This window comes from Peromyscus leucopus, chromosome 1, assembly GCF_004664715.2.
Source record: "Peromyscus leucopus breed LL Stock chromosome 1, UCI_PerLeu_2.1, whole genome shotgun sequence".
In the NCBI taxonomy this organism is placed as follows: Eukaryota; Metazoa; Chordata; class Mammalia; order Rodentia; family Cricetidae; genus Peromyscus; species Peromyscus leucopus.
The window spans coordinates 5852184-5870895 of record NC_051063.1 but is presented as its reverse complement, the minus strand read 5'-3'; the positions used below and the strand labels follow the sequence as shown (position 1 = coordinate 5870895).

At 41.8% G+C, this 18712-nt stretch overlaps 1 protein-coding gene across 1 annotated transcript; it reads left to right on the top strand.

Moving 5' to 3' along the window:
• The first annotated feature begins 2351 nt into the window (after positions 1 to 2351).
• LOC114703511 (olfactory receptor 10V1-like) lies at positions 2352 to 3349 on the top strand. Its single transcript, XM_028884354.2, has one exon. It carries the CDS (start codon positions 2393 to 2395, stop codon positions 3347 to 3349), a length of 957 nt encoding a protein of 318 aa, XP_028740187.1. The 5' UTR covers positions 2352 to 2392.
• The last annotated feature ends 15363 nt before the right edge of the window (positions 3350 to 18712 follow it).

Below are 18712 nucleotides of genomic sequence, written 5' to 3'. Positions count from 1 at the left end.
GTGATGTGACTGATGCAGGCTAGGTATGTAACTCATGTAACTTTCTTTTCTCAGCCAGCATTATGTAATAAGGACTCCTTCTGCTTATGAAGCATGAAGATTGTCACAGTGATATAATGGTTAGTAACACTCATGTCCAACAAAATGCCTGTGGTGTTACCTTGTGTTAGTGCTTATTCTGTTTCGATTTTAAGAAAGAAGCCACTGGATCTCTTGGTTCATCAACTCTAGGAGTTAGACTCTGGGGCTCTGTAGCAGCATCCCAGGGGAGGGTGTGGCAGCCTGTGTGCGGATGGGTGCTCTGTCTCTCTTTGTGCTCCTTTTCATTCTCCAGCCTGTTCCTCTCTTGGATCCAATACACTAAGAAGCCAGATTGTGAGAGACACATCTGATGCCATCCTTAGAGACTTCTATGGGGTATGGGAAAGTAGAGCATGGATCTGAGGCCTGCTGGTGAGTAGCCAAAAAGCCAGGAATTTCTAACAGATTTGGATGCAATATAGATGCCAAAGCTATCTGTTTGGTTGAGAAATTGGGAGGTCCTTGATGACTTTCAGTAAGATGATCTCAAGAAGCAGAGAACTTTAATATAATAGACTGTTTGAGATAAAGAATAGGAAATGGGCCAGTGGTGGTGGTAGTACGGGCATATAATCCCTGCATTCAGGTAGTAGAGGCAGGTGGATCTCTGTGAGTTTGAAGCCAGCCTGGTCTACAGAGTGAGTTCCAGGTCAGTCAGGGCCTCACAGAGAAACCCTGTCTCCAAACACTGAAAACTAAAACCCAAAACCAAAACTAAAACCAAACCAAACCAACCAACCAACCAACCAAACAAACAAACAAACAAACAACCAACCAAACAACCAACCAACCAAACAAACAAACAAAAAAGGAAACAGCATTTCATTTAGCCTAGGCTAGCCTTAAATTACTTTGTAACTGAACATGAGCTTAAATTCCTGACCTTCTTGTTTCTGCTTCCTAAATGCTGGGATTACAGGCATAGGACATCATGCATAGCAAGAGGCGTTGAAGGATGATACAACATTGATATAATTGATTTATATTATGGGAAGTAATGTTGTCCTAGAATGGAAAACAGCACTAGAGGAGACTGAGCAAATACCTTATGAAATAGGATCCCAGCCAGAACAAGAGGGACTGAGAATGTTATCTGTGCAGAAGAAAAGAAAGAGTAAAACCTAGGCATGTGGGAAAATGTGATGGCCTTAAGGGTCAGCAGAAATTGCTGTGTTCAGAGCTCACAAGAATAATGACACTTTTTTCTTTTCTTTTCTTTCTTTTTTCCTTCCTTTTCTTTCTTTTTTTTTTTTTTTTGGTACCTGTCCTAGATCTTGCTCTGTAGACCAGGCTGGCCTCAAACTCATAGAGATCCACCTGCCTCTGCCTCCTGGGTGCTGGAATTAAAGGCATGGGCCACCGCTGCTTTTTGTGGTTCCTTAAAAAAGGTTACATATGACCAGGAGTGGTGAGGCAGAGGCAGGTGGGTCTCTGTGAGTTGGAGGCAGCCTGGTCTACAGAGCGAGTTCCAGGACAGACAAAACTACACAGAGAGAGCCGGGTGGTGGTGGCACATGCCTTTAATCCTAGTACTTGGGAGGCAGAGGCAGGAGGATTTCTGTGAGTTCAAGGCCAGCCTGGTCTACAGAGTGAGATCCAGGACAGGTTTAAGCTACACAGAGAAACCCTGTCTCGAAAAACCAAAAACCAAACAAAACAAAAAACTACACAGAGAGTCCCTGTCTCAAGAAAAGAAAAAAGTTTACACACGATCTAGTAATTCCACTCCTACATGTCACTCTGAGAGAAATGAAAACACAAAACAAAAAAGAATGCTTACTGGTCTCTTATAGTGTGTATATATACATATGCACATATATTTATATATAATGTACTATATTTCTTTCCCTCATCCCATTAGTAAAATCATATAGGGCCCAGTACTAAATAACAATTTCTTCCTTAGTTTTATTGAGCATAAGCCAAGACAGAAAAGATGCCTATATGGTAATTTATTTGTATCAAATTACAGAGTACCATCAGTAAGCACAAGGTTATGATTCGAACAACATAATGCAAATATTGGGGGGAATCAGTTGTTCCAAGTCCATCATATATCTGAAGCACACTGAAGAGCTTATGTGGAATAATTTGGTGTGATAAACATTTCTGTACCTTATTTGACCATATATATATATATATATATATATATATATATATATGATGTGTGTGCATACATACTTCCAAATTAAATATATTCATGTAAAAAGCTCAAAAAAAAAAAAGAAGAATGACAAGTATCCTCCAGGTGCTTTCTGTCTATCCTCAGGGGTGTTACCTGTGCCAGTAGCAGACCCAATGCACTAAGTACATGGAAGAAGGAAACCAGACCGGGATGGTCCTCTTCCACTTCCGCCCCTTCTCCAAACTCCCCGAGCTGCAGATGCTGATCTTCGTGGTCTTTCTCACGATGTACCTGGTCAGCATTGGAGGAAACATGTCCATCGTCCTCACCATCTGGATCAATCGGTGTCTCCACACCCCTATGTACTTCTTCCTGGCCAACCTGGCCAGCCTGGAGATCTTCTATTCTTCTACCATAGCTCCCCTGACTCTGGCCAGCATCCTGTCCACAGAGAGAACTGTGGTCTCCCTGGCAGGCTGTGGTACTCAGATGTTCTTCTTCATCTTCCTGGGCAGTGCTGACTGTATTCTGCTGGCCATCATGGCCTATGACCGGTTTGTGGCCATCTGTCACCCTCTGCGCTACAGTCTCATCATGAGCTGGCACTTGTGTGTCCAGCTGGCCGTGGGGTCCCTGTTGCTGGGTTTCATCTTGGCCATGCAGTTGACTGTGCTCATCTTTCGACTGCCTTTCTGTAGCAGTAAGGAAATCAGCCTGTTCTACTGTGATGTCCTCCCTGTCATGAGACTGGCGTGTGCAGACACCCATGTCCACGAGGCCACTCTGTTTGTGGTCAGTGTCATCGTCCTCACCATCCCTTTCCTCCTCATCACTCTGTCCTATGTCTTCATTGTAGATGCCATCCTGAAGATCCGCTCAGCTGAGGGAAGGCACAAAGCCTTCTCTACCTGTTCCTCGCACCTGACTGTGGTCCTCCTGCAGTATGGATGTGGAAGCCTCATCTACTTATGTCCCAGCTCCAGTTACTCTCCTGAGCGGGGCCAGGTAGTATCTGTGGTTTACACATTCATCACCCCTGTACTGAACCCCTTGATCTACAGCATGAGGAACAGAGAACTCAAGGATGCCTTGAGGAGAGTGATAATGAAATTGCTTTTGGTCCAAACACATGAAACAGTCTAAATAATCCTTTACAACTTGTTGGGTAGAAATCCTGAGTTGAACATATGTGGTATGAGGAAATGGGGGCTGATTTGCCACTGGTTGCTACTGTTAATTTCATGTTTTATACTGTTAGTTTTAAAGGCTAGTTTCCTTTCCTCAGCCTCAGGTTAGTCATTTTGGAAAATGGAGATGTAAATATTTCCAGTACTTAAATTCTGAATTAGTCATGAGGATCAAGAAATACATTAAGAGAAAACAGTGGTCTCTCTCTCTCTCTCTCTTTCTCTGAAGCAGAGTTGGAATTTATTAAATATAGAGAGAAGGGCACACAGGGAAAGATTAAGGCACACCTGAAAGAGGGATGTGGGCTTTTCTGAAGAGAGTTTCCAATGTGCTACTTACCATTTTAAATATTTATTTATTTAATGTGTATGGGTGTTTTGTTTGCATAAAAATTTGTGCTTGGTGCCCTGGAGGCCTTGGGACTGGTGTTATAGACAGTTGTGAGCTACCATATGGATGCTGAGAATTGAATTTTGGTCCTCTGGAAGATCTTCTAATGCTCTTAACCACTGAGCCATCTCTCCAGACTTTAAAAATATTTTAAATTATTTTTTCATAATTTTATACATGCCTATAGTGTATTTTGATCATATTCACTCACATTCCCCTCTTTTATTCTTCCATTCTCTTTGAACCCCTTCTTTCTAACAAATTCCTTTCCTACTTTCACCATGTGCCTGTGTGTGAGGACGTGCAAGAGTGCATGCCCATGCTATTAATTTTACTTAATGTTGCCTGCAAGAATGTGGGAAACTTACCAGTGGCTACACTATTCAAGAAAAATGCCCATCTCTGCCCTAGGAATCATAAGTGACAATAACTTCTTAGCTAGGAGTGGGGGCCTCTTGAGGCCTCCCTCTACATACTGGACTTCTGGCAGGTTTGATCTTGTGCAGGTGACCACAGCTCTCTGAATTCATGAGAGCAGTAATCATGCCATGTCCAGTAGAGAAGTGTTTCACAGCATTCCTCCTCATCCCGTTGTTTATAGGTTCTTTCTGCCAGTTCTTCCAGGGTGTTCCCTGAGCCTTGGAGTTAAATAGAGATAGTAAAATAGACTTTTTAAAAATCATTTTATTTGGAGACTACATACGCTCATCTCAGTTCATCTCTAAAATCATGAATGCTGTTCTTTAAGTTAGTTTCCCCCTCTCTTTCTCTTTCTCTCTTTCCCCATCCCTCCCTCCAACCCCTGCCTCCTCCTCTTCTTTCTCCTCATTCTCTCCTGTTTATAACTTGCTATATCCACACAATATGGAAAACCTTCTTTATTACTTGAACTTCTCTGGAGTTGGAGAGAGGAAATACGGATTCAAATTTGGAGCCACATAAAACAAATCTAATCCACAAAGATAGACATAGAATGGACACTTTGAGGGAAAAGTCTCATCATTATGATTCTTAGTAGGAGTTGTGTGACAAAATTTTACCAGAGGAGACACAACACATATGTCTCCTTACCCCAGATAGAAAATCCACAACAGATGGAAATATGGATACCACCAAAGTCCAACTGGGTGAACCAATGTTTTTTTTTTTTTCCTTTTATTTTATTTTACAATACTATTCAGTTCTACATATCAGCCACGGATTCCCTTGTTCTCCCCCCTCCTGTCCCCCTCCCCTTCCCCCCAGCCCACTCCCCATTCCCACCTCCTCCAGGGCAAAGACCACCAAAGTCCAACTGGGTGAACCAATGGGTTTTATTGAGGTTACTTACAGGAATACTGGTGAAAGATTAATTACTGCAGCATAAATGACTCCAAGACAGCTACATCACCAAAGCCCATCCCACTGTGGCGTGGGAACTTACAGAAGCTGGAACCTGGAGCACACTGCACAACCTGCAGGTAGCTCAACAGTTTGAAGAGTGTCTTTCCAAGGGATTTCATTGTTCTAGACCTCTTCTGGGCAGCCTGCCTAGGTTTTGTCTCTTTTAGGCAGATGGTCTAGCCTCAGGGTCTTCTTGGCATCTTGCCTTTTCCAAGCTTCTTTGTAGCTCAGCTTGTCTGAGAGTGACTCTCAGTAATTTCCTTACTAGGAGAGCCTAGTGAATCTGATCGGTTTCAGGATCTTCCTGAAACAAATTTTGAGTTGTATACCTTTCTGCTTAAGGAGATTCCTGCAAGATTGAATGTTTCAATTCTGGGGAAAAAAAAAACTGTTACACAGCAGTGGGATGATAGTTGTTTTCCTGATTGTCATTTCTCTCAAGGCAATGATATCAGAACATAGATGGATTACCATTTTTATAAGGGACGGAGTACATGCTAGTTTTACCCTTCTCTAGTTATTTAATGATATACTCACTTAATGACATAAAAAAACCTAGCAGTAAGCAACTACTTATTGTGCTCTATCTACTGTGTACTATGTATCCATTTGCTTTAAGTAGAAAGGAAGCAGAAAAGAGCCAGTAGGAAGTAGTTCCTGCCTTGAAGGAAAAATTCAATGAGATTTAACAACTAAACTGTAATTACACCAAGGGCTGACAGATAACAGTTTTGTGAGGTAATGACCATGATGGGTAAAAGTGATCAGGGTCCATGGGGGAGTTGTTGGTGTTTGAACAGGAAGGATATTTCTGAAGGAGGGAACTGTGTTGTGGAATATTAGTGTAAGTTGTGTTCCATTTGTTTATGCTGTGGAATATTTGTTTATTGATGCAAATATATGTTGCATTCTTTTATGTTGCATTTGTTTAACTCTGTTAAACTGTGTTACTTTGTCTGCCTAAAATACCTGCTTGGTCTAATAAAGAACTGAATGGCCAGTAGCTGGGCAGGAATAGGCAGGGATAGTATATAGAGAGAATGAGTAGAAGAAGAGGGAGGAGAGAGAAAAGGAGGAGAGGAGGATGCCAGGGACCAGCCACCCAGTCACCCAGCCAGCTATCAAGTAAGAAGGAAAGAAAGATATGTAGAATAAAGAAAGGTAAAATCCCAGAGGCAAATGTAGTTAAAGAAAAATGGGATAATTTAAGTTAGAAAATCTGGCTAGAAACAAGTAAGTTCATAAGTAAGAATAAGTCTCTGTGTGGGAGCTGGGTGGCAGGCCCCCAAAGAGTAAAAAAACAACTACAGAACTGTAAAGACACACGACCCAGAAATCCTCCCTGCTGGGTCTCTGTGTTCTGAGTTTGAAACTATACAAAGCATGATGCAATTTTTTTATTGTATTTTATTGTATTGTTTGAAAGAGTTACACAGACCAGAAAGACAAAACTCATGATGATCAAAATTCATCTTCTATTTAACTGAAGATTTGCCTTCATTTTTAAAGATAATAACCAAAAAGGGATCTCTGGGTCCCTCGGAGACATTTGCTGGTCACATCTCTTCCGGAATGCGGTCTTTGCTGTCTGTGAGATACTGCTCTGGATACTATGTGATTAGGTGGAATAACTACAGCGTGCTCCATCTCGTCAAGAGTATGGTGCTCAAAGTCCTGCCAGCTGGTGATTGCAAGGGTATCAGTGCTTATAGCACACAGAGGTGCAGTCATGACGATGTATAAAGGATGCATCTCATCATCCTTTCCTATGGTGGTATTCTATTTGTACTGAAATGTGATTTTAATTGTATGTTAATAAATAAAGTTGCCCGGGGGTCAGAGCTATTAGAGCCATAGCAAGAGTGTGGTGGTGGTGGTGGCACATGCCTTTAATCCCAGCACTTGGTAGAAGAGCTAGGTAGATCTCTGTGTGTTCAGGGATACAGCCAGCATTGGAGACATACGCCTTTAAGACCTGTAGGGCTGTACTTACAGGCGGTGACGAGGCAGTCATGTGTTTGGGTTTACAACCAATGAGAAGGCAGAACAGAAAGACTATTTAAAGACATACACACAGGAAGTAGGTCTCTTTAGGAGAGCTAGGAGCACACAGAAGGAAGGGTAAGATTTTAGCTCTGAGCTCTGACCTCTTGGCTTTCTCTTTTACATTGGTTCTGTTTTTCTTATTTAATAAGATGGTTGGATACATCTACACTTTCCAACATTTTTTTGCCCTCTGAGTCATGTTGGAAGTGTTTAGTCCTGTTGAGTTTCTTCTGAAAAAATGCATCAGTAGCTGATATTGACATTGGATGCTGTTATTTCATAGTAGATTGCAATGTTTAGCTATTTCTCAGTTCCAGATGTTCTTTAAAAGACAGTGCAGTTATCTTGGGTTAGTAGATGGCTTCCCAAGGGCTTGTGTAAGGGGATTGATAATCTCCACCCAACTCGTTTAGTTATAACTCACTTACCTTCAACAAAAACCCATGAGATGAGTTTTTACTTCTGCGGACAGATAAGGAGATGGAAGCACCCAGCAATTAAATTAAGCCAAGATCATGAACAGCTAATACAAGAATTGAGGTTAGACATAGGCAGTTTGGTTCAGCATTGGTATTCAAACACCCAAGTAGGGGAAGAGCCACACTGCATGGCTTACTTCATTAATTACTGAATGTTCTGAGCCACTGTGAGTCCAATGAGTCTCGTTGTGCTGGTCCTCAAAATGTATTCAAATATATTTCAAGAAAAAGCCTTGTTTTCTGCAAGTCTGAAATGATAGAAGGCTTCTTGGTAAGAGAGTTCCTCTCTGTTGATGTTTTTTTTTTTCCTTACCAGGACGTTTCTTTCACCTTTCCTTTATGTTTTACACATACAAGGATTGAGAGTTTGCATGAAAATTCAAAGCACACTGTGGTGTAAAGAATTTATCCTAAAAGTCACAGGCAAAATTCACAGTATATGAAGACTGGTATAAGGAAGAAAACCCTGAACAACATAATACCAAATTTTGTAATAAAACATACTCTTTTTAAATATAGTACATAATTTAGTTACATAAAGTTAACCACTGAAGACATATGGACTTGCAATTGCATTTAACAGTGTGGATCTAGGAGAGATTGTCTTCATACCTTAGCCAGACAGAGAAGGATCTTTAGTGTGTGTTTATGTTAGTATCTAGCTATTCATTCTTCACATATTTATAGCAGAGCTACTTTATAATAGCCATGGAGGCTGAACAACATGCACCTGGTACTCTGATGCAGTTGATAATCTTGGCAGGGAGACAGTTGTGCAAGCAGTTGGGTATAAGATTGACATAGAGTAAGTGACCTCAAGAAGTTGGTGGACCAAGCAGGAGACCACTGGGATGTACTTCAGAAAACATCCCTGTTGAAGGAGGAGTAGGAATTTGACAGACATGACACAGAGAGGGACACATGAGGCAGAGGGCAAGAGACATGAAAGGATGAGTTAGGTTCAGAGATGATGTGGTTGTTTTGTTGATGGTGGAGCTTTGTGCCTTGGGGTGACAGAGTACAAGGCTGTGTAGGTCCAGCTAGGCAGAATCTTGACTGCTTAAGAGTCTGGACTCTTGTCTCCTTTTAAACAAGAGTCACTGATGAGTTTTAACAAGAAGCAAGACATAAATTCCATATTTTGAGAAGACTCATTTAATAAATTCTGTGAACATTTACTTTGTATTTTTGTACTTTATATTTTTGGTCCTTTGCTCAGGTCTGGGTATCACAAGACAAGGCTGATGCCTTCACAGGGCTTACAGAGGTTTTGGAGGCAGACCAATGACTAGGTAATTATGTAACTGTAATGGGGATATGTAGGGTATTAAGCGTATTAGAACATACTTATAGCAATCTTGGAAGATAAAATGCTTTTCCTCAAAGCAGCTCCTCTTAGGCCAAGAAAAGGAGTTGCTGTCTATGTTGCATATGGAGGAGAGGAGAGCTGTAAGAAGGTGAATTTGCATAACCTTTCATTAATTTGGGATTTGAGTAATGTGCTTGGTAGCCACTGGACTGGCTTCTGGTCTTCATGCCCGTGTGCAGTTCCCTTGCCTTGAGTGTGTGTCAAGCCTCATTATCCAGTTCTAATAATAGAAACTAGCAAACATGGCCAACTGTCACATCTGAGATAGTTAAACAACCACATTGTCCTTGCTGCATGTTCTTCTTCCAGCTGAGTGCTCTCTGTCTCTGCCTCTCCCTTTCTACCTCTCTCTCCTCCCCTCCCTGTCCCCATCTTGTTCTAGAAGTTAGCTGCCATGCTATGAGCTTTCCTATGGAGAGGACAACAGGACAAGGGACAGAGGGACGCTTTCAGCTGTGACCAGAAAGGAACCCACCTCAGTAGCCCCAGAGAAAACTAAATAGTGACAACAACCACATGAGACCTTGGAAGCAGATCCTTCCTCACGGAGGTTTGAGGTGGGGTCACAGGGTCAGGCCGTGGCTGACACCTTAATTGTCATCTTATAGGAGACCTTGAGATTGAGGCAACCAGTTGAGCTACATACACCGCCTATAAGATAACAAATGCCTGTGCTTCAAACTTTGTGTGTGTGTGTGTATTTACTTGAGGTGTGCAAGGCTGGGCTGGGGGCAGAAGAGAACGTAAAAGATCTTCCTCTTCAAGTTTGTGGCTTGCTTCATTTGTTTTTCCTCCACACCTCACCCGTGAGACACTGCCTCAAGCTATCCCAGTGCAGGCCCTGGCCATCAATATGAGGTAAGAGTGTGCCCGTCTTTCTAGTGGGAGGTAAGCAGGTTCAGAGGGAGGAGAGAGGAGATCCTTCAAGTCGTGGGATTCTGTCTTGGTTTGCTTATTGTTAGAATTCCCAGCCACTCCCCCAGCCACATGACCACACGTGCACTGGCAAGATGCTTGGTTATCCCAGGGCCTTACGTCCTATGTAATCCATGTGCTGCGTGATCATATAATTTGCATGCAGTGTGATCACACAATCTACATATCATGCGTGGTGTAGCTATATAAACCTATATGCGCATGTGGGCGGGAGAACCTATAAAAGCGGGTTCCACTTATTCCTCCCTTCTCTTCCTGTATAGTCATTCCATAGGCCGATGCATATCTTTCCTATTTCCTTCTCTTAATAAACTCTTATAGTAGGTTTTGTTGTACCTCGTGGCTTTTCTCACACAGTAAACAGTGCCGCTTAATGAATAACATTGCTCTGCTTAATAAATAACACTTGTAAAGGTGAAATGAATGTTGCAGGTTTATAAATAACCGAAACACAAATACTTGAGTTAATCCAACCCTTGTTTACTGGGAAAACAGCTGCATAGAGACTTAGTATGTGGAAAAGGAAGTGCCTTTGAGGGGGCATAAAAGGAACAAGTGGAGCCAGGAAGCTCCACTGATCTCCAAGCCTCAGACCAGTCTTCCTCTCCTGCCATGGATGTTCCATCCCAGGTTCTTTGCCCCATAGTCACTTGTATTTTTTTTCAGCTTGTGTACATGACTAGCAGATAAAATTCCAATTTCTGCCTGTCCTGGAAGAACAAATATCATAAAATTAACAAGTTTAGATTCCTATCTGGTAGGAAGGTTAAAGAACTTTGCATTCTACAATAACTGCCTTCTAATAGATGATAATAATAACAATAATTATAATAATAATGCACTTCTGGATTTCAGTTGCAGTTATGTGGGCTCTTTACACTGTTTTTTTAATGCTTAAAATGTTAACAAGGATGATGATAATAATAGACATGCTGAAGTGGATGGGGGTGGGGTGGGGTGTAGGTGGAGCCCACAAAGCCTCAACCCTACACAATGAACTACAGGTAACTAAGAAATACTGAGAGTGGGAGAAATAGTCGGCCCTAAGGAAGAGCACAGTTGATTACCCAATACCACATTGTCAGCCCAAGTAACATTATATAGTGTCTTAGTTAGGGTTACTATTGCTGTGAAGAGACACCATGACCACAGCAACTCATAAATTTAATTGGGTGGCTTACAGTTCAGAGGTTCAGACCATTATTATCATAGTGGGACATGGCAGCATGTAGGCAGACATGGTGCTGGAGAAGGAGCTGAGAATTCTACATTTTTGATTCGAAGGCAATTAGAAGTGAACTGAGACACTGGTCATGGCTTGAGCATATATAAGACCTCAAAGCCCACCCCTACAGTGACATACTTCCTCCAATAAGACCATCCCTACCTACTCCAACAATGCCATACCTCCTAATAGTGCCACTCCCCATGAGTTTATGGGGACCAATTGCATTCAAACTACCACATATAGACTGAGCAGGTTATGTTAAACCTGAGGATAGTGGGGAGAAAAGACCAACTCTGCAAATGTTCAATTAAAGCAAGCTGTATTTTGAGGTGCACCCAGGACTGTCCAGCTGGCTGTGTCACCCTAAGTCTGGATTTGAAAGAGCAGCCCCTGCTGGCCTCTTGAAGTCCCTTTTAGAGGAGAGACAAGGAGTTCACAGGGCTGAGAGAGTTGGCTGTTAAACACAGTTAGAAAGACACAATGAAGGGGAGGAGTAAGGTAAGGAGATACATCACGTGAATGGGGTTACGGGCAGTGTACATCAGATCTAAGAAACAGGAACTTACTCTTGATTACAAATAGAAACCTTAACTTACAAGGACTTAACACTGGACAACCAAGGACTCATTATTTAACCACAAATAGAAACCTTAACCTGCACAGGACCAACAGAAACTTCTTGACTACAAACAGAAACTGTAACTTGCAAGGACTTAACACAGGACAGACGGATTTATTAACTATCTTAACTGCAAACAGAACCCTTAATCTGCAAGGTATATTGTTCCTGTTTTGGTCTCACAGTTATATTTAAGAGAACACACACACACACACACACACACACACACACACACACACGCACGCACGCAATAACAACTAATAGAAAAAGAGGCCGTGAATTTGAAAGGTCAAGGAAGAGAATATGGGAGGATTTGGAGGGATTAAAGACTTTGGAGAGATTAAAGGTAAGGGGAAAATGATATATTAATCTCAAAAAGAAAAAAAAAAAGAGAAGCTCTTAAGGCAGATCATACAGTCATTTCTATTATAGCCACAGATTAACCAAAGATAATTTTGTTTTCTGCACCAAAACATCTTGTTAAACCAGGTGTGGTAGCTCATGCCTTTAATCCCAGTACTCAGGAGGCAGAGGCAGGTTCTTACTCACAAAAGAAAAGAAGGCATCTTGTTATATGCAATCAAATTTATTATCTAGCAAATATTACATAGGATTATTTGATATAAGAGGCCCATGAAGAAAAACAATGAGTAGTGTGGGGACGTGACAGCCAGCCCTAAACTGAGGCCACTGTGTTATTGCCTGCCCAGAAATAAACCGCTCTAGTCCAGTCATTAGAGACTTCCCCCAGAGTCTCAGACCTGTGTAGTAACTTACACACAACTCACCTGTGATGCCTAAAGAAACCTAATATGGTACCAGACATTCCTTAAGGGCCTTTGACTTTGGTTCTGGAATGCCTGTGAGATCCTAGTGGCCCACAAGTGAGATAAGAATAGGATAATGGTGTTGAAGCTGTGAGATATTTCATCACTTACTTTGACTTTTGTAAACTTGCTTATCGCTGTAGGATTGGGAGGAAGTGGTCTTTTTACTACTATATAACAGGAAAGAAAAACAACTGGGGAAGTAAAAGTTTTCTTGCAGACTGTGGACTCCGTAGATAGTGGAATGCGCACCTTTGATACCCACCTTTATAAACCCTTCCTTCAGCCTCCTTCAGCACGGCATGCCGTTTGACTCTAACGATGCCGTCCTTCTGCTAGCAGTAAGAATAAGTTCATCTAATCTAAATTTGAATTGAGTCTAAGTCTTCAGTTTTTCCCAGTGGATGTGAAAGACACAACAAATGATATTCTTTTTAAAACCTTTTTTTTTTTTTTTTTTTTTTTTTTGTTTTTTCGAGACAGGGTTTCTCTGTGTAGCTTTGCACCTTTCCTGGAACTCACTTGGTAGCCCAGGCTGGCCTCGAACTCACAGAGATCCGCCTGCCTCTGCCTCCCGTGTGCTGGGATTAAAGGCGTGCGCCACCACCGCCCAGCGCTTTTTTTTTTTATTATTTAAAATTATGTGCATGTGTGTATACCTGTGTGTGGGTATTTTTATGTGAGTGTGGGCGTCCCCCAGAGGCCAGAAGCATCAGATCTCCCGGAGGTGGAGTTACAGCCAATCATAAGCCGCCTGATGGATTTGGGTTCTGGGGACCAAACCGGAGTCCTCTGCAAAGCAGCGTATGCTCTTAACTACTGAGCCATCTCCCAGGCTCCATATGTGATATCCTTGACTTGGTAAGTTTGAGAATTATTGTTATCAGTCCTCTGATTTGATAGGAGAAAAGTAAAGTGTGCCATGTCAGATTGTGTCCCATGTTACATTGAGGAATGAAGAAAGAGACTTCCTGTTGGAGTAGTTTAGATCAAGAGCAACCCAAATTAGGGTTCTCCACTTCTCTTCCTGTGTCTTTTGTGGTTTGTGCTCTGTGTTCTCTCTGTTGTGTGTCTCTTCCTGATGCCTATCTGTAACAAAGGGCTTTTTTTTCTCTATTTATTGAACAGCATACAAAGCATGGCATGGGAAAGGGATGAAAAATGCTTTTTAAAAAAGAAAACAAAAAATTTCCCCCACAGAGACAGAGTTTCTTTGCATAGCCCTGACTGTCCTGGAACTCACTCGGTAGACCAGACTGGCCTTGAACTCACAGAGATCCACCTACCTCTGCTTCCCGAATACTGGTATTAAAGGTGTGCGCTGCCACCACCTGCTAAAAAGGAAATCTTTAACAGAGTTTTACAGGGGAAGAAGCTACTTACTGACATCAACTGACCCAGAATAACACTCAAAACTGCACACCGATTTCATCAACCTATAACCATAGCTTCCTTCCAGCATTTATGGGATATTTATTTTTGAAGATTCCTCTCAACCTGTTGACTGCTATCAGCAAATAATTACCACAATGTACACATATCCATGTACATTATTCTAGGTCAGGGCCATGGAAGAGTACATAGGTTCAGACTAATGCTATGAATTTAGCTTTTTGTGTAAACGTTGATTGCATGATGTGTTGTTTTGAATGAGAATGGCTCCCATAGGCTCATACATTTGAATATTTGACCCCCAGTTAGTGGAACTGTTTGAGAAGGATTGGGAGGTGTAGCCTTGTTGGAGGAGGTGTGTCACTTGGGGGTGGGCTTTGAAGTTTCAAAAGTCCATGCCAGGCCCAGTGTCTCTCTGCCTGCTGCCTGTGGATCAGGATGTAAAGCTCCCTGCTACTGCATCAGCACCATGTCTGTCTGCTCCCTACCATGATGACTGTGGGCTAACCCTCTAAAACTGTAAGTGGGCACCCAAATAAATGCTTTCTTTTATAAGAGTTGCCTTGGTCATGATGTTTCTTCATAGCAACAGAACAGTAACTAAGACACAGAAGAAATCCTAGGCATAGTAAGATTGGTTAGTTATATTGATTTTCTTTCTTTTTTTTGTTTTTTTTGAGACAGAGTTGCTTTGTGTGAGAGCTCTAGCTGTCCTGGAACTCACTTTGCACACCAGGTTGGCTTCGAACTCACAGAGATCTGCCTGCCTTTACCTCCTAAGTGCTGGGATTAAAGGCGTGCGCCATCACTGCCTGGCGAATTTTTTTTTTTTAAAGGCGGGTTTTAAAACATAAACAGGCTGAGTACACAGTAGGATAACAATTAGAGTATATAGTTTAAATGGCCTCAGGGCACATTATTAACTTGTTTGCAAGGTCCAGCAAAAGTTCAGTCTCTTTGACGACAAAAGATACTTTCAGAAAAAGATATCACCACATCAGATGACCAAGATTTGGTGGTTGCTGTGGGAATTCTTTCTGTATGTTGTGAATATGTGTTGCTCCCATTGGTTAATAAATAAAGCTGCATTGGCCTATGACAGGGCAGAATGGAGCCAGGCAGGAAATCCAAGAGAGATAGATAGAGAAGAAAGGCAGAGTCGGGGCAGAAGCTGTGGTTACCACCATGAGAAGCAGGATGTGAGAGAACAGGTAACGCCACGAAGCCATGTGGTAAAACATAGATGAATAGAAATGGGTTGAGTTAAGTTATAAGAGCTAGTTAATAATGAACCTGAGCCAAAGGCCACACAGTTTGTAATTAATATAAGCCTCTGTGTGTTTACTTGGGACAGAGTGGCTGTGGGACTGGGTGGGACACAGGAAAACTTCTGTCTACAGGTGATAAAGTCTATATTCACCTCTTCTAGTTATATGTCCAACCATTGTCCTATTGCCTGATACATGTCCTTCATGGGAAAAAAGTCCCGTGAGGGAAATATCAAGTCTATTCACAGTTTAGATAATGGCAAGGAGCAAGAAATAATTATGGAAGTTAGAGCAGGAAAAATTTCATTCTATATTAAGGAATTTTTTTCTCATATATAGCTTTTATTATGTTGAGGTATGTTCCATTTAGTCCTACAGTCTCTAGGACCTCTGTTTTATATTTAACATAATTTCTTTGTTGAATATATTGGAGTTTCACATCATGCACCCCAATTCTTCTCACCTCCTAGTTGCTCCATATCCTCTCCCCTTGCAGAGGCTCCCCAAACAAAAATTAAAAAAAATCAAAACAAGCAAACAAACAAAAACGAAAAGAAAAATAGAAAACCCAAAGAACAAAAACAAAACAAAACAACAGCAACAAAAACTCCTCTTTGCTCTTCCATCTTTCCCACCTCTTCAACACCTCTTCATTTGTCCTGGTGGCATTGGGAGTCACAGTGTGTCGCACAGTCTACCCTTTTGTCCAATCAGCTTTACTTGAAATGAGTCATTGGTCTGGTTCAAGGCCTCTGGTTTCTGGTACACTATCATCATTAGATCCTCACCAATACTCCTCTCCCATATTCCCTGACAGCTTTGAGTCATGGAGATACTGTGGATTCAGGTCCTAGGTAGGGTAGATGTGAGGTTGGGCCAATCCAGGCTCAACTGTGGGCCTGGGTGGTAGTTGAGCTGGTCAGTTCAGGCCACTGGGGCCATCTCCCTTATATTAAGGGAAATTTTAATAAATTTGTTATCATTGAAGTATGAAAGGTGGCTAAAGCCACAAACCAGGAATAACAACAAAACACCCCACAAAGCAATATTATTGAGTATTCTATGACATGCATCATGTGGTCTTATTGAGTGCACCTTTCTGGTTATCTGATGATATGATGATCTGTGCTTACCTTTTTTTGTCTTGTAGCTATTGTCAACCTCTGTTAGCTAGAGACAGTTGACAGTAACACAAGTGCTTATGTCCACAGAGACCAACTGAAGCTTGCCTGTAAGAAACACACCTTACCTTCCACCTCCCTAGTTTTGTACCCTGTAACCTACTCATCCTGGCATTCCTGCTGCTCATGTGTGTATCTGCTACTTAGAATATCAATTAATGAATTAAATACAACTTGTGATGGGTGTTCATTTTATAATGGTATGAGAGCTAAGGAGAGTTTCTCCTTTTTCTTTTTTGGTTTTGTCGAGACAAGGTTTCTGTGTGTAGCCCTGTCTGCCTAGAACTCACTTTGTAGACCAGGCTGGCCTCGAACTCAGAGATCTGCCTGCCTCAGTCTCCCATTGCTGGGATGAAAGGCATGCACCACCACACTTGGCATCTCCTATCTTTTATAGTAAGGGATGCTAGCTAATTCTTCTACCACTGAGACCAATTTTATCCTTTGAAACCAAAGAAGCCCAGTGCTTATTAAATCTTGATCTCTGCTCTTAGCAAGGGCACTGACCTTTGGAGAACTTTAGTGACTGGAACATCTCATCTTAGGTGAGATTTGAGTTTTGAAAGACCTCAAAGTGTGTGTGTGTGTGTGTGTGTGTAGCAGGCTTTTCTTTTAGGCCACCACCCAGCTCCCAAATCATGACACAAGACTTCTTATTAATTATGAATGCTCAGCCTAGCTTAGGCTCATTTCTTGCTAGCTCTTTTTTTTTTTTTGCTTTTTTCTAGAAGATTCAAAGAGTTCTTTTTTTTAAAGATTTATTTATTTATTATGTATACCTTCTGCTTGCATGTGTGCTGCAGGCAGAAGACAGATCTCATTACGATGGTTGTAGCACATGTGGTTGCTAGTTGATCACTCTGGAGAGCAGTCATGTTCACCTTGAGCATCTCTCAGCTCTTGTAGTCTTTTACTTATTATCTGTACCTACCATTTGCCTTGGGGATTTTCACTTTTTTTTTTTTACTTTCTTTCTGTATGTCTTACTTTCCTGCTGTCTCTATGTCTGTCTAGCTGATGGCTGCCTGGCTTCTGGCTCTGGATGTGTCCCTCTCTTTCTCCTCATTCTCTTCGCCCTCATTCTTGAGACTAGATTTCTCCTTCTACTTATTTTCTCTGCCCACCAGCCCTGCCTATCCTTTCTCTGCCTATCTATTGGCCGACCAGCTCTTTATTAGATCAATCAGGTGCCTTAGGCAGGCGAGGTAAACAAATGCAACACATCTTTAGATAACTAAGCAAATGCAGCACAAACAAAAGAAACATACCTTTACACAGTTAAAGTAATAATCTGCTGCATAAATAAATGTAACACATCTTTATATAGTTAAAATAACATTCCACAACGTGTGTGTGTGTGTGTGTGTGTGTGTGTGTGTGTGTGTGTGTGTGTGTTGCTGGAGGGCTTCTCTCCAGGTTCTACCAAGCCCTGCAGTCCCACAATCCACGTATAAAATAATCACTCAGACGCTTATATTACTTATAAACTGTATGGCCATGGCAGGCTTCTTGCTAACTGTTCTTTTATCTTAAATTAACCCATTTTTATAAATCTATACCTTGCCACGTGGCTGGTGGCTTACCGGCGTCTTTACATGCTGCTTCTCCTGGCGGTGGCTACAGTGTCTCTCCCCCTTCTTCCTGTTTCCCCAATTCTCCTCTCTCCTTGTCCCGCCTATACTTCCTGCCTGGTCATTGGCCATCAGTGTTTTATTTATATAGAGCAATATCCACAGCATGTGTGTGTGTGTGTGTGTGTCTATGTGTGTATGCATACTTGCCTACTACGCCCATTGTATTTTGCAGTTGAATTTGGGAAAAAGATTATAATAGTGGGTGAATGTAGAGAGAACATCCTGCGAGAAAATGATGTGTTGGTCACTATCACTTATGAATTCCTTGGAGCCTGTTCCTCAAAGATAGGCCAGAGTGAGACAAGCACTTAAAAGTAACTTTTCTTAAAAGCACTGACTCCTCACTTTGGGCCCATGGGGTGACTGAAGCAGGATGAGAGCCAGGCATCTCTGCCTTCAGTTTGTGTCTGTCTGCCTCCTTTAATTTTACTAAAGGCACAGAGATATTGTTGTCTTTAACCTTTCTCTTGGATCACAGAGGATTCCCAGAGCAGCAGAACATCACTCACAGCACAGCATACCACCAGGACAGGGGTCATTATCCTTGAAGGGAGGCCTCCATCCAG

Bases quoted from the DNA above. Each gene is read 5' to 3' on its own strand.
- LOC114703511 (XM_028884354.2), top strand. From the start codon at position 2,393: ATGGAAGAAGGAAACCAGACCGGGATGGTCCTCTTCCACTTCCGCCCC.